The 22,311-nt window shown below is 44.1% G+C and overlaps 2 protein-coding genes across 3 annotated transcripts; both read left to right on the top strand.

The window, feature by feature from the left end:
• Nucleotides 1-9,353: 9,353 nt before the first annotated feature.
• On the top strand, nt 9,354-13,919 carry eapp (e2f-associated phosphoprotein). 2 transcript variants are annotated; one of them, XM_011490751.3, is made up of 6 exons: nt 9,354-9,563; nt 9,877-10,055; nt 11,367-11,462; nt 12,249-12,357; nt 12,423-12,548; nt 12,620-13,919. In XM_011490751.3, exons 1-6 carry the CDS (start codon nt 9,484-9,486, stop codon nt 12,867-12,869), a joined length of 840 nt encoding a protein of 279 aa, XP_011489053.1. In that variant the 5' UTR covers nt 9,354-9,483; the 3' UTR covers nt 12,870-13,919. The 2 variants fall into 2 exon arrangements, with proteins under 2 accessions (XP_011489053.1, XP_004082790.1); XM_004082742.4 differs by having other exon boundaries at nt 11,364-11,462.
• A 4,688-nt stretch (nt 13,920-18,607) lies between these two features.
• On the top strand, nt 18,608-22,273 carry lamtor3 (late endosomal/lysosomal adaptor, MAPK and MTOR activator 3). The gene is made up of 6 exons (XM_004082744.3): nt 18,608-18,841; nt 19,555-19,589; nt 19,745-19,803; nt 20,171-20,304; nt 20,951-21,014; nt 22,083-22,273. Exons 1-6 carry the CDS (start codon nt 18,833-18,835, stop codon nt 22,154-22,156), a joined length of 375 nt encoding a protein of 124 aa, XP_004082792.1. The 5' UTR covers nt 18,608-18,832; the 3' UTR covers nt 22,157-22,273.
• The last annotated feature ends 38 nt before the right edge of the window (nt 22,274-22,311 follow it).

Below are 22,311 nucleotides of genomic sequence, written 5' to 3'. Positions count from 1 at the left end.
TTATTTCAAACTTTGAGCAGCACCTGAGGTTGGGTTTATTTTGAAAAGCCCACTCCCTCTCTCCGCTTTTCCGCCGCTGCTTCGCTGAGGAGCGCGCGGCGGACGTGCTGGATGTGATGTTCCGCGGAACAAGAGAACAGGAGGCGGGCTGGGCGCTTTGTTGCTGGGTCACAGCGTCTGGTCACGTAAACATGTGAAAGAGAAACACTAGTGTCTTCTACAAGAATGAACAAAAAAAAAAAAAAAGAGTTTATCTGTGCAGAAGAGCGTAATATAACGCCGCTTCTCTGACAAGAATCGGGGTTACACGGTTACACCTTCACGGAAACGTTTAACACTCTGCCCGCGCGGGCAGACGCCATTGGCTACCCCATAACCCGCATGTAGCCCTCGCGCTCTGTGGCTTTGACAGGAACAGAAAACGTGTACTTCACCACGCGCCCAAAGTGGAATTAGTGTTGATACAAGTGAATACAAAGAAACTGACTAAAAATAACACAGTTAAACAAAACAAACAAAACATTTCAAATTTACATCAATAATTACATTTATACATTTTTAAAATTGCATTTATAAATATAAATTTTTTTGGTAATTTAATTAATTTTCGTACCCCACCTCTGGTTCTTGGATTTGGTCATTTGTAACAGGATTGCTTTCGTGTTTCAGGACACAGTACTATGTTGAGTGATTTGGTGTTGTGTTTCAGTATTTATTCATCTGTACTGGGATTTGTTGTTGTTGTATCTTAAATGTAATCGTGTCTTGCACCTCTCGGCCACCGTAGTTCTATCATAAACAACATAAACACCATTTTGTGTTTTAAACCCCAACCCTAAACTTAATCCTAACTTTAACCATTCTTCCGGGTCTGTGTGGCCAAGAAAAAGGTTCAACACTGGCCACTGGTATTTAGAAAATTACATGCGGATAGTCACTTTCTAAACAAAAATATACATGGATGACCCAAACTAGCATGCTAGCTCCCACTTTAGCGACCACTTCACCCTTCCCCGCCTGATTTCTTTCCATGAAAATGTGATTACTAACATTATTACAAGGTGGTTCCTCTTAATGTTCCCTTTTGCAATTTTTTTGCGTGCCTGTTTGGACCCTCTCGCTACTTCACTCAGCAAGACGGGCAAGACTCAATGCATAGTAATGGCGCATGTGTGTCGTGTCATATGTCACGTGACGGCCAACCCATTAACATTGTAACGATCCGGCCGGACCGTCACTTTAGCGGGGTAGCAAAAGCCAAACTGCTCATGAAGAGGCTTAAAGGGAGAGCTGTCCATGCCCCATACACCGCACGACCCCGGCCAGTCTTAGGGAGGAATAATCAATAAGACAGGCTATAATTCCATCTCACACAAACAGCCAAACAGCATGGAGGATCACTTAAGTTCACAACCCTCTGACTCAAGGTTTCACCCTTGAGCTCCCCACTTCCCATGAGCCTTTGGTGCTGAAGGCAGGGCTAACCCCCAGGTCGCTACACTATATATCTATGGCGACTGCGTTTATGCTACTGAGCAGCATCTCGCACCTATACCAGTCCAAATGTACTAGTTAACCTGTTTTAATCTCTTGCCTTTTCAACTATTGTAGTACTTGAAATGTTTATGTAAAAACTGTGAAAAAGAGAGACTCAAGCTCTAAAAGGTTTTGTGGGTGGCACTCAAAAGAAACGTTGTGTGTCAGTCCTTGGAGGACAGAAAACAGGATTCTGGAGCTGCCATGGCTCTGCTCCCTCTGCTGGAAAGTGGATCATCATGGAGTCTCTCAGCTGGAGAGCCTCACTGTTGGCAGCAAACCTATCCTGTGCAGCGAATGGTCTTCAGTTACCACATCCTCATCACTGCAGGTTCCTGTGGTGCTTTGGACCTGATGAAGCTGTGAAGAACACGAGAACTTCACACTCTGCTCTGGATCTTCAGTCAGGTGCCAATACAGACTCCACTGTGCAGAAAGCATCCAGAAGGTTTTCTTCACAAGCAGCCGGGTTAAGATAGGTTTTCTCTGGGGACTCATGAAGACAGACGATTCAGTGATCCACTGTAAAGCATCTAACCAAAGGTGGATAAAGCCAATTTCCCACCGTCGCTCGTCCTGCTCCACATCTATCACCAACAACCAACCAAATCCACCAGAGGATTTCCTTTGGGGGGGGGGCCTTCAGGTCAACATGCTTGCTGTCCACTGCCCCACTGTCCACTTCCCCAGAGCAATTAAAAGCTACCAGACAAGAACTAACTAGTCTGGCTCCAGGCTGGGGAACTGGTAACTCTTATTGAAGGGAGTAAGTGGATCTAGTAATGAAAAAGATTTTTGTTTGAATCGCCCTTAGTCTGGCCCATCTCCCAGGACCAGTTTGAGGTGGAACACCACCCAGCTAAAAGCTCCTGGGATCATTCGGGTGCGCTAACCCCTCCACCACGATATGGTGGCGATTCAGGGAGGGGGTATTTATCAGTCACTAGCCAATAGCTAACAATTACTGTTGGGAAACCGAAGTACTCGGAGAAAACCTACAGGACAGCCAGGCTTTAGTTTGTTTCATTATCTGTACAATTTGGTGACTGATATCTATCTATCTATCTATCTATCGATCGATCGATCGATTCATTCAAAAGTATTATTCATGTAGTATTATTAATGTATTATTATTATTGCATAGTAATAAAATCGATTTGTATATTTTATAATTTATTTTTAATTATTAATATAATTATCAGTTTTTAAAAAAGTCTTTTTTAGCATCTAGGGCAGGGGTCACCAACCCTGTGCCCGCGGGCGCCCATGCGCCCCCGAGCACCCTCTGTGGCGCCCGCGGGGAAGGCTCCAGAAATAGCAATGCTCTTATTGCAAATCAATATATACGTATGTGTGCGAGATACTGAGATTTACAGCAGATCCTTCCACATTTCTGTTTGTCTCGTTACAATTCATGGAAGACACATGATGTTCAGATATCAGATTTATTTATCTTAAAAAGCTCTAAAAAAGCATTGGTAATCGTGTCTCTACCTTGCATGTGTGTGTTCATTCACATTGCGGTACGGTCTCCGTTCTCCCGCTAAAGTCGCTTTCTAACGCTACTTCCATGTCTCCGTGACCCACATTAGTTTAAGAGGGGGAAAATAAAAACAAGAATGATCTATTTTTATTGTTTCAATGGAAATAAGAAAAATATCATAAGATTTAGGATGCCCGAGCTTGCTGCTGATGATACCGCAGCTGGCTGGCCGGCAGACGGACAGCCAGCTGCCCGAATGCCAGCATGCCGGCAAACGAGCCCCGGCCCGCCGCGGGGCTCGTTTGGTTGTCATGCCGGCATTCGGGCAGCTGACTGCACTATGTTATGTTGTAGTTTAGGGGCGAATAGGATTAATAATACTCAAGACATGCTGAGGTAACTTGTCTTCGATCAAAATTGTTGTTAGCAGTCACTTTACATCCGAAAGCTAAATGCTATGTAGTATCCGTCTCATCCCACATTTCCCATAATGCCCCTGTACCTGTGGTGCATTCAATTACAACAGGATACATTTATATCAGAATACTATTTTGTGGGAACGCATAATTATCGCGTGGGAAATATTATTTTGTGGGATCGCTTTATTTATTTATTTTACCCATAAAATAAATATATCTAAGGCTCTGTATTATATAGATTTTTAAAATATGTTATATGGAACTGAAAAAATTTAATGGAAATATTTGATATTGAACTCTCCTTTTTCTAAGTCAAACGTCATTCGTGCGCGGCCATGTTCTCATTTTTTCGCGGTCATTCAAGGTTTTCCTGACAGGCCAACTGGGTGAGGTGATGATGAGGAGTTAGCCTGCTTGCTGCCAAAAAAATGACAGAAAAGAGAAAAAGAGTATACCATTTTCAAGATGATTGGGAGGTAGAGTTCTTTTCTACATCATTTAATGATAAATGTCTGTGCCTTATTTGTGGGACAGCTATTGCTGTACCAATGCGGCACAATGTGGAGAGGCACTTTAAAACCTGCCACAAAAACTTTGACGCTAACTACCCGCCCGGCAGCGCATTACGGACAGAAAAAGCCCGTGGGTTAAAGGCAGCTTTGGACATGCAAAGGACTTTTTTCACGAGGCCAGCAAAAAAATCTCACAACGCAACCGAAGCTTCGTTTAGAGCTGCACATTTTTTGATTAAAAACAAGAAACCTTTTTCAGATGGGGAGGTGTTAAAAGAAGCTATGATGCTTGTCGCTAACACAATATTCAAAGATGAGAAATATGCTCCCGATGTCATCTCTACACTCTCCGATGTCCAGCTTGGAGCAAGTACAATTGCTAGACGAGTCACATCTTTGTCTGAGAACTTAACAGAGAAGCTGGACCGGGATCTCGCTGCCTGCAGGTGGTTTAGTGTCCAATGTGATGAGTCGGTAGACAGCGCCAGCACGGCTCAGCTAATGATATTTATCCGAATGGTGTTTGAGGATTTTTCTACAAAGGAAGAACTACTGACACTTCTGCCACTGAAGACAACAACACGGGGAGTTGACATTTACACCACAGTCAAAAACTTTTTTGTGGAGAAAAAGGTGCCGGTACAAAAGTTGGTATCTGTAACAACAGATGGGGCACCAGCTATGACAGGCCGGCATGTGGGCTTCATTGCACAATGCAAAAATGATCCAGACTTTCCAAAGTTTCTGCACTACCACTGCATCATACATCAACAAGCGATTTGTGCCAAAGTGACCGGCTTTGATCACGTGATGACTCCTGTTGTAAAGATTATAAACAGCATCCGCTCCAAAGCTAAACAACACAGAATGTTCAAGATGCTAATGGATGAGCTGTCTGCAGAATATGGTGACTTACTTTTACACACCGAAATTAGATGGCTCAGCAGGGGACGGATTCTTCAGCGTTTTTTGTCACTTCTGGGTGAAATCAAGGAGTTCATGAAATCCAAGGGGGAAGACACATCTCTGCTGGAGGACCCAGAGTGGGTACTTGACCTTGCCTTTTTAACGGATTTGACTGGGAATCTGAACCATCTTAACCGGGAACTGCAAGGTAAAGATAAGACTGTTGCTCACACGATCAGTGCGGTAAACGCATTTAGAGCCAAGCTGAGCATTTTCTCCACGCAGCTACAGAAGAAAAAAATGCTGCATTTTCCCTCTGTGCAGGCAGCATTAAATGACAATGTTTCTGCATCCGCAGCGTTAAATGAAGCTGTAAAAAAGTACTCCCAAGTCATAAACAGGCTAGGACAGGAGTTTGAAGACAGGTTTTGTGACTTTGAGCAGCTTGAACCATGCGTGTCATTTGTTACAAATCCTTTCATGCAAGTAGATGTGACATCCACTGCTGAGCAGCTCAGTGCTTTGTTCACTTTGAACGCTGGTGATGTAGAGATGGAAATCTTAACATTGCAGAATGACCTCCTCCTCAAAGCTCATCAGTCTGCACCAAACTTTTGGTGCCTTGTGGACCAGGAGAAGTATAGTGGTGTGTGCACAGCAGCTATGAAAATAGCCTGCTTTTTTGGTTCAACCTATCTCTGTGAATCAGCCTTTTCCAACATGAATTTTATCAAGAACAAACACAGAACATGCCTGACTGATGCACATTTGCAAGACTCACTGAGAATTGCAGTATCAAATTATTCACCAGATTATAATGCACTGGTGAGCAGCATGCAGTGCCAGACCTCTCACTAAACGAGCAGACGAATCACAGATACCATTTTTCTGTTATTTACATCAACAACATTTATCAAAAAATATTTCACAAAATGTTAAATGTTCAGAAAGATCTTGTTCAGTTAGTTGTCAGTTTTTTTCCTTGGCCTAAAAATGTTCATTTATGATCAATTACATTGCATCCAGCAGGTGTTTATCCTGACTTTCAAATGTTTGAGCAAATAAACATAAATGTTTGATGTCTAAACCTGTTTTTCTGATTTTTATTGACACGTAAATCACTGATAATTGTGTAAAATAATTATTGATATAGTAATTATTTGTAACATAGTACATAACAATTTATGTATTATTGATTTGATTTTTGATATTATTGAATCACTTCACATAGTGTTATAAGTGATATTAAAGAAGCAGTTGTTAGTATAACATTAGTTATCCATCCAGTTATGTTATTTAGGAAGTTTTTAGTAAACAGGTCCTGTGGCGCCCTTCATACGACTCGGTGGCCATGAAATGGCCCTCTGTCGCAAAAAGGTTGGTGACCCCTGATCTAGGGAAAGCCGGAGCACCCGGAGTTAACCCACTACTGCACAAAGGAACACACAAAAAAAATTCTTCACATAGAGAGATTTTTGCAGAAAAAAAACACTTAAGACAACTAACTATCCATCCATCCATCTTCTTCTTCCCCCCTAGGCTTCCCTGGGGGGTGCCCGAGATGTTCCCAGGCCATCTGAGAGACGTAGTCTCTCCAGTCTGTCCTGGGTCTTCCCCCGAGGCTTCCACAAGTGGGACATGCACGGAAAACCTCCCCAGGGAGGCCTCCAAACCAGATACTCAAGCCGCCTCAACTGGCTCCTCTAGATGTGGAGGATGGCCCTACTACGGGCTTGTACCCCCTCCAACCACTCATCCAGAGAAAGGTTCTGGACCGGGTCGTGGTCCCAGATGAGCTCCAAACTTCCCTCACTCGTGACCAAGAGCCCAAGATAATTAAACTCTTCCACCTGGGGGAAGAGTACTCCACCCACCCAGAGAGGGCAAACTACTCTCTGGGTAACAAACAACTAACTAACAAACTGTCTCTGATTCTAATTCTAATGGCTGCAGGCGTTGTATGGCCTGTGGACTATACATTGCCTCTCGCGGCTTTAATTTCAATTCATGATCTATTTAAATTTTCCTTCGCTGTTTTCTTTTGTTCTTTCTTTCTATTGTTCTAAATAAATTTACAAACACACGTTGTTCTTGCAAGTCTTTGAGCTCTCTTGGAAAGCTGCAGATTGCTGTCTCAAAGTCTGAACCTGACTATTGCGTTTGGTATGGTCCAGAAAAATGTCGTTCTCCGTCCTCGTGGTCAGAGTTTCTCCTCCACATTTTCTCCTTTTTTAACTTGTTCTGCAGTTCCTCATTTTCCACAGACAGATCCCTCTTCATTTGCTGCAGTTGCTCTGTGTCTGTTTTAATTTGAAAATTCTGAGCTTCCACTCTTTCCTTTTGTAGAAGAAGATGGGTCAGCTGCTGCAGTTCATCCAGCAGATAGTTGTGCTTCATAACTAGATCTCGGATGTACTCCTCCATCTGTCTCAAACCAGCAACCTCCTCTTCCTGCTTCCTCACAAGATCCTCCAGACGAGACTTTTCCTTCATGGTGTCCATGTCTTCGTCCAGAAGATCTTTGTATTCTTGAGGATTTGTCTGCAGGTCTTCCAGCTCTTCCTGGAGACCTGCAGCGTGTTTCTGCAGAGATGAGATCACTGCATGCAGGGATTTCACTTCTTCCCTCACAACTGCATTTTCCTTTTTCACAGCATCAAGGTTGTTCTGCACATCTTCCACATTTTTGCTCTTGTCCCGGAGTTCCTCGGTTTGCACAGACAGATCTTTCTTCATTTTCATCATTAATTCAGTTTCTTCCATTATCCCATGATATTCTGATTCTAGTGTTTTTCACAGTTATTTCTTTCTTCAACTCCTTTTTTGTCATTTTTGCTGTGATGTTTGCGATGCTTCCTGACAACTCACTGACTCTTTGCTGTTCTCCGTCGCACAATCGTTCCACTTGGACTTGATTTTTGAGGTCTTTGCCAAGATGCTTCAGCTGTTTTCCAAGTGTCTCGTTGTCTTTAAAAGCAGCTTTCAGAGTCTTCTTCATGAGTTTTTGAGCAGCCTTCAAATCTTCCATTTTTTGCAGACTCACAGAGATGTCTTCAACATGTGAGCCTGAAACGGTGATTTGCTGCAGATTTTCCTCAGTCAAACCTTTGATGTCGCACATTTCTGCTACGATGCTGGAAAAGTCACTGGGTGGATGTATGTTCATAACTTTAATTATGAAAGGTGATCAAATAGATTTCCTCAGGCGAGGTAAAGTTAGAGGAGCGATCACTGCATCAGTCTGGATCTGGATGTTTTGCCCCATTTGATATCTAGGGGGACCTAGAGGAGCACAACATAACAGTAAAGTCTTTTTGCCCTGACTTTAAATTAACACCAAAAACACCAAAAGAGTGTCTCCATAAAAAATAACATTTATTTACAAATTAATAAATACCGATCGACAATAACTAAAAGGTGAAGCAAAAAGGCTTCAGGGTGAACCAAACCCAAAATAACAAACAAAACCCCACCTGACTGAGATCTGAAATCTTACCTGTGACAAAACAATAACCTCCGTGGAGACAGGTTGCAGCAAAGCTCCCTTCTGGCAGGCTGGGGGTCCACATGCTGCTTGTAAAGGCTGCCTCCATCAGCTTGGGTCCAAAAGGAAGCCACACCCTTTCCAGCACCAAAGTAATCAGACAGACACACAAAAACCCACAAAACACAGAAGTCCCACTATGATACAAAAAAGACAGAACAAAAAGAACAAAACCGAATACGGCCACAGCCATAACACTGGAGGTCCAACAGGATCTTTGCCCTCTCATTCTCTACCACTTCAGAGGTGTTTCCCATTTTGACTTTATGGTTTCCAGTTCATATTCTGCACACATGTTCCTGTATATTATTCCAGCCACTTGATTGTGGCGCTCCATGTATGCTTTCCCTGCCAGTATCTTACACCCTGCAGTTATGTGCTGGATTGTTTCAGGCGCCTCTTTGCACAGCCTACACCTTGGGTCTTGTCTGGTGTGGTAGATCTGAGCCTCTATTGCTCTGGTACTCAGGGCTTGTTCCTGAGCTGCCAGGATGAGCGCTTATGGCTGAATAATCTTTTCACCTCTATTGTCCTTTTCAAGTTGCATGGGTTATCCTTAAACTAATCTTGAAAAACTTTTTATTTAATGCTTTTTGAAGTCTATAGTTATCATTATATTTTGGGGATACATAAAAATATATAATGTTTGAAAATTTTCTTAATTATTTTCATGTTATACCTACTGTTAAATCCAAACAATAATTAATTTCTTCTTTTTTATTAATTTTACTTTTCTAATCTTTTAAATTTAGCTTCAGCATTTTAACCTGACCGATTTTACTATTAAATTGTGGCTTTAGCAATAAATAAATTTATTTTTATTTGTTTCTTTTGTTTTATATTCCACCTACTTTTATTTTTTAGTTCTGAAATGAATTTCCTTTTAGATAGTTGAAGTAAAAATGATTTTAAAATGTTTCTCCACAAGAGGGCGGTAACGAGTTTTCCAAGTGCTTTTACCACCATAGAAGAAGAACCGATGCCGAAGAAGAAGACATACGTCAGACTGGACAGAGTGTAGACCAGTTTCGGGATAAATCTTTCCCGTTGTTTTGTCTTCTGAGAAAGTTTAAAATTGTTAAAATGAGCAAGTTTAACGGACCGGTGGAAAGTGAGGCTTATGAAATCGATGAGCCAAGCGACGAAGAACGCGCTTCGAGCAGGTATGATGTAAACAGACGGTTAGCTTCATGCTAGCAGCACGAGGCTAACAACAGCTGAAAGCAACAAAAACGGATAAAAACATTACATGTTTATGATTTGGTTTTTAATGATGTTTTTGATTTTAAAGGTAGAATATATGCAGGATAAACCAGTTCCTAGACGTTTAATTTTAAAGTTTGAATCAGGTTTTAGACCATGATAAAAGAGACGCAATATGTCGCATTTTGGCGCTGTGTTTTGCTTTGCTTCATGATCGTCATCATGATGAAGGTTTCCAAAAGTCCAGTTTTGAACAGAAACGCCTGTCTTCAGCTCCGAGGACGAGCTGGACGTGCTGCTGAACGGGACGCCGGACCAGAAGAAGAAGCTGATCCGGGAGTACCTGACCGGGGAGAGCGAGTCCTCCAGCGGGGATGAGTTTGAGAAGGAGATGGAGGCAGAGCTGAGCTCCACCCTCAGGACCATGGAAGGAAGCTGGGCCCCTGCAGCCGGTAACCCGTAACACGCACAGACACACACAGGGCCCTTCCAAACACAGAAACACCAAGCTTTTGTACAAAAGAGAGCTGCTTGTTGTTTTGAACCACTTTACCACATTGGAGCCACCAGCCCCAACCTCAGCCGCCTCCCAGCATCATCATCAGCAGCAGCAGCAGCAGCATAACTGTCCGTCTCTCCTTTCAAAACCATCTCATTCTGCTTCTAGAGCCTGATCTGGGGGGTATTCCAGAAAGCAGGTTATGCTAGTTACCACGGTAAGTTTGAGGCTAAGGAAGTTGATACCCTCAGCTTTCTGTTTTAGAAATGGAGGTATGCTTCAGGGTAGGTCAAGTTGCCATAGTAACTCATGCTCTGAACATAACCTGGTCTGGAGCAGGTTTAGTTGAAGCTTAGTTTGTTTTCAGAGAGGTGAAGCAGCATGGCGTGTCCATTTGAAGATGATTTAGTGGATGAAGAAGCTCAGATAATACTTTTTCCACCATTGTTCTCCACGCGTTTCCATGGTTACTCCGTAAATCGGCGATCTATTGAGAATGTCTTTATGTACCTGCTGTGCACGAGCATTAACCCAGGGTTACCAAGTCGAGCGCAATTACGCCAACTCATACCCGGTCTTTTGGAACCGACATACCCAGAGTAAGCGATTTCAGGCGGATTTCAGCCAGAGTTCAGGGTTAAAGTCAGGCTAGTTTAAACATGCTTCCTGGAACACCCCACAGGTCTTCTGATGTTTCCATTCCTCCATTCAGTGCAGCTTTAAAAGCTGTTCTTCTCTTTAGAAGCTGCAGACTTTAAGGTCTGAGCTGTAATGAACAGTCAGATCAGTGACCAGCATGGGAGGATTTGTAGATCCAGACAGGTTTCATGCAAAACTCAAAAACAATAGTTTTGACCTGATACCACTCATGTTTGGCTTCTTTACTTTGTTTTAATTAATAAATCATACAAACATTAGAAAAAAGATATATTTTAGAAATACTGTTCAATTTAAAATAGAAAAATGCTCTTTTAATACAATGTACTTGCTATAGTAGAAAGTCAAGTCAAACCAGCCGGAGTCCACAACCTCTCATCCACCAGAACCTTCAAATCCTCCACAATTCCAGGAGAAATTGAATGATTAGTTTGTGTTAAATAAAAGTCCCAAAACAAACCAATAGTTTGTAAATTTTGAATGTTTTTCTGCAAAGGCAGCTCATCAGCTGTTCTCTGGAGGGGTTGGTCTGCTTCTGTATTAATCTGACTGCAGACGAAGGTTTCAGGAGGGATTGCATGTGAAGGTTTCCTCTCTCCTGCAGCAGAAACTGGAGGAGGCAGCGAGGTTGTCGGTTCCTCCAACCCTCAGATGTACGACAGCGTTTACTTTGACTCTGATTCAGAGGAGGAGGACACAGCTGGTAAGACGCACACTGACGCGGCGTGAGCACGGGCATGCTAGGTTCACACCGCCCACGGGAATCCGCGTCTACGCCACTACTTCCAACGAGTCCAAGTCTATGTAAACGCTTGTAAATGCGCATTTCCGGCTTCTTCGGTCAAAACTCTTTTGTTCGTGCATCTCTGCGCGAGTCTTGATGTCTGTTTTTGTACAAAACCTGCACCCACTGAACGCACTTTGAAAGTTAAACCAGTTGAACTTTGACCAATCAGAGAGTCAGATTTGGTAGTGACGCATGCGTAGCATCCTTTTTAATTCACCAAATGGGCTAACTGGTTGAAAGGTGATCAAGAAGGAGAAATTCAAAATGTGCAGTTTGTGCCCTGCCAGAACTACATGACACACCAAGTCTTTCATAAACCGGAATCGAGCCGTGAAAGAAAACGCCTGGAGATTTGCACCGCTTTGAATTTTCCTCCCAAGCCTCCTCCAACTGGAGGTGGTGGACGTGTTGGCGCCCGTCCACTGTGAACACCATATGACAACGCATGTCCAAGAATGTGTGACACGTCTGGTGTGAACGTAATTGGGAGTGGGAATTGGACTAGGAATATTAATGTTAGCGGTTGACCGTTGTACCACCATGCCAGAAATTCTGTTCTAGTACATACATAGAATAATTCTCAGGGTTTGAATGCACGTCATGAAATGACAGAGAAAGGCGTTTGTCCACAGACGAACCTTCACGCCGTGTCTTTGCTCCTGTCTGGTCTTTGACCTTTGACCTCCCTCTTTGCGTCTCCAGGCAGCTCTTCGGCTCGCAGGCGGAAGCGGCGCCTCATTCCCAGCAACGACGAGCTGCTGTACGACCCGGAGGAGGACGACCGGGACCAGGCCTGGGTGGACGCCAGGAGGTGCGTTCAGGATGTCTGTGAAGACTCCGATGTCTGTGATGTCTGAGCAGAGTCTCTGTGTTCAGGCGCGGCGGCAGGACACACGCGGCTGCGGCCGCGGCACGCCGCTCCGGTGCTCAGGGCTTACCGAGAAGCGACGCCGTACTCAACTGTCCCGCCTGCATGACCACGCTGTGCCTGGACTGTCAGCGGTGAGGAAGGTTTCTGTGTGTCTGAACCGTTACAGGAGCCGCTGAAGCCTGACGCGCTGTCTTCCACGCAGACACGAGACGTACCGCACGCAGTACCGAGCCATGTTCGTGATGAACTGTGTGGTGAAGACGGACGAGGTGCTGCACTACAAAAACCCATCAGAGAGGAGGAAGAGGAGGAGGGGACAGAAACCGGAGGACAGCCAGGCCTCGGCTGAGACGTACCGGCCGGTGCAGTGCTCCCAGTGCTCCACAGAGGTCGCCGTTTTCGACAAGGACGAGGTCTACCACTTCTTTAACATCCTGGCGAGCCACTGCTGAGCCGCCCGCTGGCTCCTCCCACCACAGGATCAGCTGCTTCGCCTCGTCGACTTGATGCAAGAGAACCGCAGTGATCATTCCGGCAGAGACTCTAAAGCGGATGTGGTTTTATGTGGTTCTCCTGATCTGCTGCCATCAGACGACACCTGACAGGTGTTCCCATCGGCGCGTCCGTCTGCCCTTCTTTGGAGCAACCGATGCTAAACTCCAGACATTTTCTTTTCCTGATGGTCGGGAAGACGCGATGAGAGCCAGAGAGAAGCAGATGAGTTTGTTGGACTGAAATGGTTGATGCTGGGCCCACTCCACCACAGCCCCCACATGTGGGACACAGTTGAACACTAGTTCTCAGCAGAAGCGGCAACGTGGTCTTCAGAGGAAGCTCAGTGAGAAGTGAAAGAGGCTTTGTTAGATCCCTCAGTGTCGTCTCCATCCTGATGGTTGGGGCTCCACAGCTGCAGATTCAGATCATTTTTTCCTCTGTTTTCACCTGACTTCTGCTCCCACAAAGATCTGTTGGTGGAGCATCTGTGAATGAGCAATCTGCGGCGTGAGGAAGAGGAGCCTTGCTGCTGTTTGGGAATCTTCATGCCGATAAAGCTCCTGGTTCCTTTTAATGATGGAGGTTTTCTTCATCCTTTCAGACTTAAAGCTCTGACTCCTGCCAAAACACGGTGATGTGTAGAAAACGCTGAAGATCTGGTGGGATCAGACAGAAAAGAATGTTCTCTTTTAAACTCTGATAAAATATCTTTTTCTATATATTGACATGTTCTTATTTCATAAAAGTTTATCAGGAAAACACTCAGAAACAGAAAGTCATGTTCACAGTTCAGGTTGGTTCTTTTTTCCTTTTCGAGGTTTTATTTTGAGACATAGTTTATGAGCATGAATGTATCTTAATGGAGGTTAGGAAGTCCTCAAGACTTCTTAGCACAAACACATGGAGATGAGTCCGTTGAAATGAAAATGTTTTGCAGAATCTGCGTCCAACCCAGAAGTCTGAGATTAAACGCCTCAACATCTCTCAATAAAACAATGTTTCGGGTATTTTCCTGCTTTCCAATTGAATGTTTTGTTTCAAATACTTTTGGTAAACAAGAGTGTCTGTCAGAGCAGAAATTAGATCACTGAAGAAGCGATTTTGGTTCTTTTGTTAACAGATAAACAGATGAGCTTATTGGAGTTTTTAAAAGCCAAGAAACTCCACCTGCTGATGACAAACCAGAATGTTTGTCAGAGAAACATGATTAGTGATTTTTGTTTTCCTGTCATGTAAAGTGTGACAGTTGAAATGAGAAATGACACAAAGATTCAGAAGACTTGCTGGTAGTTAAAATGTTAAATAATTATTGTTCACCAAGAAACCACCTAAACTATAGAGCCTGTTTTCCTTCAGTGAATGTCGTAGTTTTTTCTTAGATTTGTTAGTTGTTTTATTTTTATTTTTTCTTAGATTTCTTACAGTTTATCATGATTTCTTTTATTTTCATTACGTGTTCAAGTTTCGCTGCTGTGATTGGCTGACATCGACACGTGACCAACTGGCAGGAAACGGTCCTCCGATGCGTCACAACCGGAAGCAGAGGAGTGGGAGGCTAAGCTAGGCTAAGCTAAGCCTTCAGAGTCGGGAAAATGCCGCTGGGAGACTGCTGGAAAAACTTATCCTGGTTCTATTACCAGTACCTCCTGGTGACCGCATTATACATGCTGGAGCCCTGGGAGCGGACCGTCTTCAGTATCCTTTCCGCCGGAAATGGAAGCGAAGTTGTCTAATAATATCGGGATAAACTTGTTGGTTTTCTCTCATCGATCTACTTACTACTAGTTCTTCAAATAATTATCATCAAGGTCAGTTTGTTTGGTAACGTCGGTCAGCTCATTTGTGACGTGAATCTCGAAGAGTTCATGGTGGACTCGTAAAGATCCATAAAAGTCTGACTTTGAGATGGTGAGGAGAAAAAAAGTCAGCCGTTGACTTAGAGTTTACCTTAGTATTTTAGCCAGAGGGAGCCGCTCTCAGGTTTATGACGTCATATACTTAAAGGTCTTCTTTGCGGTCCTTCTTGTTGGTCGGTGGTCGCTTCTGTTTAGAGGAAAAACTAAAGGAAGAAAAGTGTGCCACCCTTTTAAAGGTTTCTATTCAAAATCAGCGGAGCTTGAACCGCATTAGATTCTTAAAGGCCCACGTGACAGAGCTGCTCTGACTGAACCTGTGGATCCATCTGATCCATCATCTCTGAAGCCCTTCTGTGTGAAATTTCACTCAAAGTGGATTCTTTTGTTGAAGCATCTGAGATGGTTTTGAAGTCGTTTTTATTAAGACTGTTTGTCGGTAGGAGTCAGATTTCTTCTTATCTCTGCAGCTTGATACTGAACTAAGTCTCGGCTCCGGACGATGTTCAGCCACAGAGAAACACAGAAGAGGAGCTGTCTTCATCTCTGAACCTCCAGAACGTCACAGTCTGCTTCAGATGATGATTTATTTGAGGACATTGCAGTTAGGAGGGTTTGGTGGATGAAGGAAACACGGTTTGACTCAGTCGGAGGTTCGATGCCGGGGCCTGGGGACGGTCTTCCCCGGTGTGCTGGTTCATGAAGCTGCAGGAGGCCTAACCACAGGTTGAAGCCTCATTGGTGAGCTAAAGTTCAGGGCCAGAGCTTATCTGACAGAACAGACTTCCCACTCCGACTCGTCCCAAACATCCCGCTGCAGGAGGTGGATGAAGGTCAGACGCCTAGATTTGCTGAAGAGAGAAGGAACAGTCTGTTCTGGGGGGGGAACTTCCCTAATGACTCTTAGCCAAACAAACCACAGTGAACAGATAAATGAGCCACATTTGTGTCGACACTCCGTTTGGTGTTTTTAGCATTTTCTGTTGGTATTTTTCTGATGATGGAGGACGTACGTAAATAGACTTAAGCTTCTTTTTGTTTATTCAGACAAATATATCCTTGTACGTCTTTGTTTTTCTGGTCTGAGCTTGAATCTGGATCAGAACCGTCCTGCTGGATAGCTCTGACATTGCTCGCCGTTTTATAGTAAACAGACGGGGAGGCAAAGGAGTAAACTATGACCTGAAGGAGCATTCACACTGGCAGGTTTGGTCCAGCCAAGCTCGGTTGGGTGTGAAGTAAAACTAGGCAAACGTGGAGCTTTTGTCAGCATTCCTTCCCATCGAGCTGGGATCTTCCCAGGGAGGAAAGGGTGGAAAATCAGAGTTTGTTGTTTAAATGTGCATCAGTGAAGCAGTCAGAAAATATCGTTGTGAACTTTAAGGTGTGTGTAGAAAAAGCTCTTCTCCCCCATCTTTAATTTTGTCCAGCTAACAGTTTTAAAGTTTACGTTTTCCAAATGTATACAATCCACATGTTTGAAGGAAATCTCAGGTCGGGTTCAAATTCCCTCACTATTCAGTGTCTTCTTCATTTTGTCATTAGGTCTGAATCATTTAGGTTTCATCATCAGACCACAGGGGATTTAGAAGTAAACTTTATAAAATGTTCACATTTATGGGGTTTTTATTTCAGCATTTGGGTGACATCATATTTGTCGTTTAACAGAACTCGGCATTGTGTCTAAATTGCATTCAAATCCAGGATAGTCCCGCTCTGAATCATGTTTTGGGGGTTAGGAGCAGTGAGGGGATCCAGACATGGCCTAGGAGGTGTTCAGCAGAAGTTCTTTCAGAGCTTTTTAGCTGCTGATTTAACCTGAAATGTCTAATTTCCCTTCAAAATGTTATTTCCTGAAAAATGGAACAGCTTTGAAGGAACATCAGCGACATTTGATTAGTTTGAGTTGTCGTTCCTGCCTCTGTAAGCCCGTGTGGGTTCCCTTCACCCTGATGTCCAGAACCTTCCTCTGTCTCTAGTGAACCCCCCCACTTTCCTGCGTTCCTCCTTGACGCTCTGCCTCAGATTCCCTGCTGATCTCCGTGCTGGGCATGGCTGTCTACACGGGATACGTCTTCATGCCGCAGCACATCATGGCCATCCTGCACTACTTTGAGGTGGTACAGTGAGGCCGCCCTCCTCTTCTTCTTCGGCCTCCTTTGCTGGGGGACTCGTTGAACCTTCCCTCTTCGTTTCTCTCTGGTCCGTGGAGTGGTCCACATGACTGACTGCCGCCCCCGTGCTTCAGTGAAGCACGAGCTGATGGACGCAGACGTGGACTTCCTGCCAGAGCGGGCAGAAGAGACTGTCTAGACTTTATCACAGGAGGGTCCTTTTAAAGTTCTGCTTCACCTTTCCCACGTCTGCTCTGGAGAGCCTTTTCAGATCTGTTTAGCTCCGCCCCCTGATGGCGTCACACAGACAGTAAGGAGCGCTTTAATCACACATTCCTGGGTTGATGACGTTCTTCTGATCTAAGGAGGAACGTCTGGAGGAGGAGGAGAAGCTCCTCAGAAGTCTTTTCGATGAAGTCATCTGTGAGAACACCGTCCATCTTCTTCCCCTGAATGTTTTTTCTCCAACTGTGTGTTTTCTGAATGATGACATTATAATAAACATGTGTGTGATATGTTTGTAAAGGCTGGTTGTCATAATCAAAATGTTCATGTCAACTAATCAACACACAGAGAAACTTCTGAAGATTCACCTTTAAAAACGGATGGTTTCATTGAGACGGAAGCAGAAGCTCTTCATGGCTCCTCCAGAAGAGGGGGGACGGGTGGGACGGGACGGCGTGATGGCGGGGCAGCAGTGAAGCTGCAGAATATGTTTCAGACCTGATGAGTCCTGCTGTGTGTCCGACTGCTCTGACCTTCACGTCTCCACGCTCTGCTCCTCTGCAGCTTCCATCGTCTCTTCAGCCGCTGCATGAGACCTTTTTGAACCTGGGACTTATGTCAGACCCAGATCCCCTCTGAACCGGTCCAGCAGGTTCCTGTGGTCTGAATGGATTCCCTTGAAGCTCCTTCAGACCACGCCCACATTTCCATGTTTGTGTTTGCACCGAAGACCGTTTTCTAGGAGAACAGCTTCCTTTTTCCAAATACCTCTCATACATGAACTCTTTCATGTCTGTGTCTGGGCTTTTTTCCCCTAAAACTACATTTGACAATTGGAAGATGAACGTTTGAAGATTTAGTTCACGTCTCACCTGTTCTGAAGAACATGATCAGAAACCTTCTCCTGCCTGAGCTGCAGTGCCTGGAATGTCCTGGAAACAAAGGACCCTGGAGGTGACGACACCCACCTGAGCAATCCACACAGAAAGAAACAACCGATCTGGAGGAGGCAGCTCTGCTGAAAAAAGAACTAATGACTTTTATTGGGCAAATGTTACTGATGGATGGACTGACGACGGGCTTTCAGCAGGGACAGCAAGACAGTATAATAATCTATAATAAGGGATGTTACAATACCGGACAAATAAATCAATATATTGTATCTGATTGGAGACCAAATACTAATATTTTCTTGTAGGTGGCAGTAGCTGCGAAATATTTTAGCTGTGTTTAGAATAAGTTTAAAAGAAATTTCCAATTCAAAATAATTGGAAAATAAAGTTTTAGTCAACTTTATTGAAATATGTTGCCAGCACATTTCGATCAGTTGTAAGTAATGTTAGAATCTTCACTTAGTCCAGAACTATGATGGAGGTTCTAATATATTTTCTATCTACATTTTTCCCAGTCAAAAGAAGACAAAAAACATTAGACTTGGTTTGACCATGGATGAACCATGACGTCTGACCACCAGCAGGGGGAGCAGAGAGCACACGGCAGTTTAAAACAGCGAAGAAGAAGCGTCACGTGACAGCGAAGAAGAAGCGTCACGTGACTGCAGCTCTTTGGAAATTCACGGTGGTAGCATCAGCTGATTGTTTGTTTAAACGTTCAGAGGACCGAGCTCACTGTGGAAACGCTCCGGACGGGCTCGTCGTGTTTTGGATTCGGAGCCGGCGGTTCTCCTGACTTCCTGTGACGGAACCGGCTTGGGTCCTCGGAGCTGCCATGGCGGACGTGAGTCTGTCTGTCCTCCTTTAGCACCTCCTGTTCTGTTAGGCTTCACTAAAAACTCTTTAGTTTTTGGGAAGATGCTCAAAGTTCACTATTCTCTTCTAATTACAAAAACACACAGTATCATGTGGGATGGTTTGTAGGTGATAAATTATTTCATTTGGCATTTAATATTGTATTAATGTTTCATTCACAACAGCAAATTCTTAAAAAAAAATCAAACCATTACTTAATAAATTTTAGAGAGAGATATGTTTTTTTTAATCACTAAAGTTTATTAAAACAAAAGTGCAAAACAGATAAGCTGTGTAACAACCCTTAGTTTTATATTACATTTGTATTAGACTACAGTCCTAATTTTCATCTTTATTTCTTTCTGTTCTATACATGTGGATATGTTGTGTTAAAAACAGACGCTCTACAGAGGTCACGTGACATTTTTCCATTAACTGTTTATGAGAACTAGACTGGGTGACTCCTCCCCCTGGCTGTCCAAACAGGAAGTACCTGTTGGCTCCAAGAAGCCAGAATCCCATAGACTTCTTTGGAGAAATTAACAGCGGTTACTCGGTCACTATTGTCAGTAATGCTGGGTGAAAATGGTGGTGGGGAGACCAGGATCTTCTCTGACGGTTTGAAGCTCTAAAGCTCACAGACGTCCACGTTCTTGACTGTTTCTGAGGTTGCTCCTTAACTCTTTATGCTCCCGTCTGCAGGATCTGAAGAGGTTCCTGTACAAACAGATGCAGAGGTGAGGCTTTTGTCCCTTATTGTTATTGCACAAAGTGATTTACTTTAACTATATAACAAGAAAAAAAAATCTGTATTATAAATCAAATCTCTTTTCTCAAAAAAGAGTTTTTGTATCTTATATCACATGTAAATAGTAGTTTTCTGTGTCCTCAGTGTTGACGGGCTTCACGCTATCGTGGTGACGGACCGAGACGGCGTCCCGGTAATCAAAGGTGAGACTTCTTCTGTTTCGGGTTTTCTGTTCCAATAAACTGTGTTTTAATAACTTATTAGAAATACTTTTGGCCTCAGGGCCAACCTGCTACTCAACAGGAACGCTTTATCCTCAGCCTCAGCAGCTTCTTGTTGTGGCAGTAGTTTCATGGTTTGGGGTGACTCAGCTCTGGCTCCACTCGTACGAGTTTAGGTTAGAAGTCACCAAAGTAGAGCAGAAAATGGATCTAAAAGACTCATTCATCTGCATTTTAGGGGTCAAACTGTTGGGGATTTTTCTGACTTTTTTTTCTGGCCCTGGTCTTTGAACGCACCGCTCACCAGCAGGAAGTCCTCATCCTAACACGCCTGCTTGTTTTCCTCCAGTTGCCAACGACAGCGTTCCGGTGCACGCGCTCAGACCGGGCTTCCTGTCCACGTTCGCTCTGGCCACGGATCAGGGGAGCAAGCTGGGCCTCTCCAAGAACAAGAGCATCATCTGCTACTACAACACCTACCAGGTGACCCCTCCCAGCATCACCGCGTGGGGGCGTGGCAGCCGGAACACCGGCGCCTTTCACCCGCGCTCGCTTCATCCGGTTCCTGCCAGTTTGTGTCCGGTCCGGGTCAGATCCAGAACCAGACTCTAGTCTCCATCGTCTCTTATAGTAACAAACTTCCTGTTTGTAAACTTTTGGGGGTGGGATTAAGAGAATAGCCTCACATAAAAGCAGAGTGAGACGGACTGAAATGAGATGATCCATGGGAGTCGGATCACAACAGAAGCACTAGAGCAGGTTCTGTAAATGTCAGAGGGTTCTGAGAGTAAAGAAGAACTTCTGCTGGGACAGAGAGGAGAAAAGTCTGCAAACGTTATCCTCTGATGGAGCAGACAAAACGTCCAGCAGAGGAAAATCTCAGAATCTGTTGGTCTTCTTTTGTTTTTCATGATTTGTTAAGCCAGCTGAACTTTTTCCTGAGTTTTTTTAAGAAAAATCAGAGAAGTGAAAATATTTGGGTTTTTTTTATTGCTAAGTAAAAAAAAAAACCAAATCACTCTGATGGATTCCTTCTGCTCTGAACCAGCCTAACCCGGCCAATCTCCATGGTAACCAGACTCTGCTCTGGTTCTGCCTTTGTGACCCGTCTGCTGTCTCTGCTCGACAGATCATGCAGTTTAACCGCCTGCCGCTGGTCGTCAGCTTCATCGCCAGCAGCAGCGCCAACACAGGTGAGATGAGGAGGCGTGTCTGAGGAGCCCCGCCCACTGGTTATCTGCAGTCTGTTTGATGTTCTCTGAACAGAGCGTGTCTTAAAATGATCTCAGTCTTCATCTCCGTGCACCCCGCTGTTCGTGTGTAGCTTATTGCTGCATCGTGGGGAAGGAGAAATATCGCCATGGAAACGCAAAAACTTTTACCTGAGGCCTTTTCATCATCCAAATGAAAGAAAGCAGAGAAAGTGACTCAGCATCATCGTCCAAAATATGTTGCAATGTGGTAATACTGGCATTTAAAATACGGCTCAAGAGCCAAGAAGTTGAAGTTTATCTGAGAAAAAACCCGACATTTCAGATCATTTAGTCTGACGGGAATCTCCAGGAATGTTCTGGATTATATTTAGTGAAAAGAAGAAAAAAAGTTCTTGTCAAACCCCTTCTGACAAAAGATGAATCCTGTGAGTCTGACCCATCCTGCAGACTCAGGTGGGAGGGGCCTAATCAAAACCTAGAGTGAGCCCTCCCCCCCTGGCGTTCCAAACAGGAAGTACCTAATCCTACAGAGAAATAGACAGCTGTTACTCAGTCTTTTGATCCGAGTAAGTATTCTTACTCGGATACATTTTTTTTATGATCGTCATATTTTTCTGTGGTTCAAGTTATAAACTGACCAATCAGATAAGAGTATCCATTCGACAGATTTCATGTCTTTTAAGTGGTGGTAGGGGTGTGGAGTTCCAACAAGCTCACTCCTGATTGGTGAGAGTGGTTGCCATAGAAACATGGACTCAGATTGACTTATCGCTGCTTATATATCCTGAAAAAATGGCGAGTGAATTGACTTCATGTGGTTGGAGCTGGAGGTAAACCATTTTCTCTGTGTGATGTCACATTCAGTCCAGTGCTCATATGCAGTCAGGGGATTCTCCAGATAAACCTGATCCTGACCAGGGTAGGGTCAGATTGTTTCCATAGCAACAGACTCCAGTTAGGAGCCATCCAGCTTTGTGAAAATGAATCCATCTGGTTTTTCACACGAGTGGGAGGCGTTTTGTAAAAACCCTCCTTTTCTGTCCTCAGGCCTCATCATGACTCTGGAGAAGGAGCTGGCTCCTCTGATGGAGGAGCTGAGGCAGGTGGTGGAGGTCACATAAAGTCCCATGATGCTTTGCTAAGAAAACCCGCCTACAGTTTCTACCGTCGCCTCTGCTGCAAACTTCTCACCTTGCGTTGTCATTTCTAACTCTTGAATAAAAGCTTTTCCATCAGGAGCTCCACTGTTTGTTTTTTTCTCTGAGAAGAGTGAAGA

The sequence above is a fragment of the Oryzias latipes genome, chromosome 22 (assembly GCF_053564925.1).
Source record: "Oryzias latipes strain Hd-rR chromosome 22, Olatipes_Hd-rR_3.1".
Lineage (NCBI taxonomy): Eukaryota > Metazoa > Chordata > Actinopteri > Beloniformes > Adrianichthyidae > Oryzias > Oryzias latipes.
This window is presented reverse-complemented; position numbering and strand designations above follow the sequence as displayed.

Excerpts from the sequence above, each read along its gene's own strand:
- eapp (XM_004082742.4), top strand. The coding sequence starts at position 9,484 with ATGAGCAAGTTTAACGGACCGGTGGAAAGTGAGGCTTATGAAATCGAT. Across the intron at positions 9,564-9,876 it reads GAAGAACGCGCTTCGAGCAG|CTCCGAGGACGAGCTGGACG; the intron begins GTATGATGTAAA and ends GCCTGTCTTCAG. Across the intron at positions 12,549-12,619 it reads CTGTGCCTGGACTGTCAGCG|ACACGAGACGTACCGCACGC; the intron begins GTGAGGAAGGTT and ends TCTTCCACGCAG.
- lamtor3 (XM_004082744.3), top strand. Across the intron at positions 20,305-20,950 it reads GCTACTACAACACCTACCAG|ATCATGCAGTTTAACCGCCT; the intron begins GTGACCCCTCCC and ends TCTGCTCGACAG. Across the intron at positions 21,015-22,082 it reads CAGCAGCAGCGCCAACACAG|GCCTCATCATGACTCTGGAG; the intron begins GTGAGATGAGGA and ends TTCTGTCCTCAG.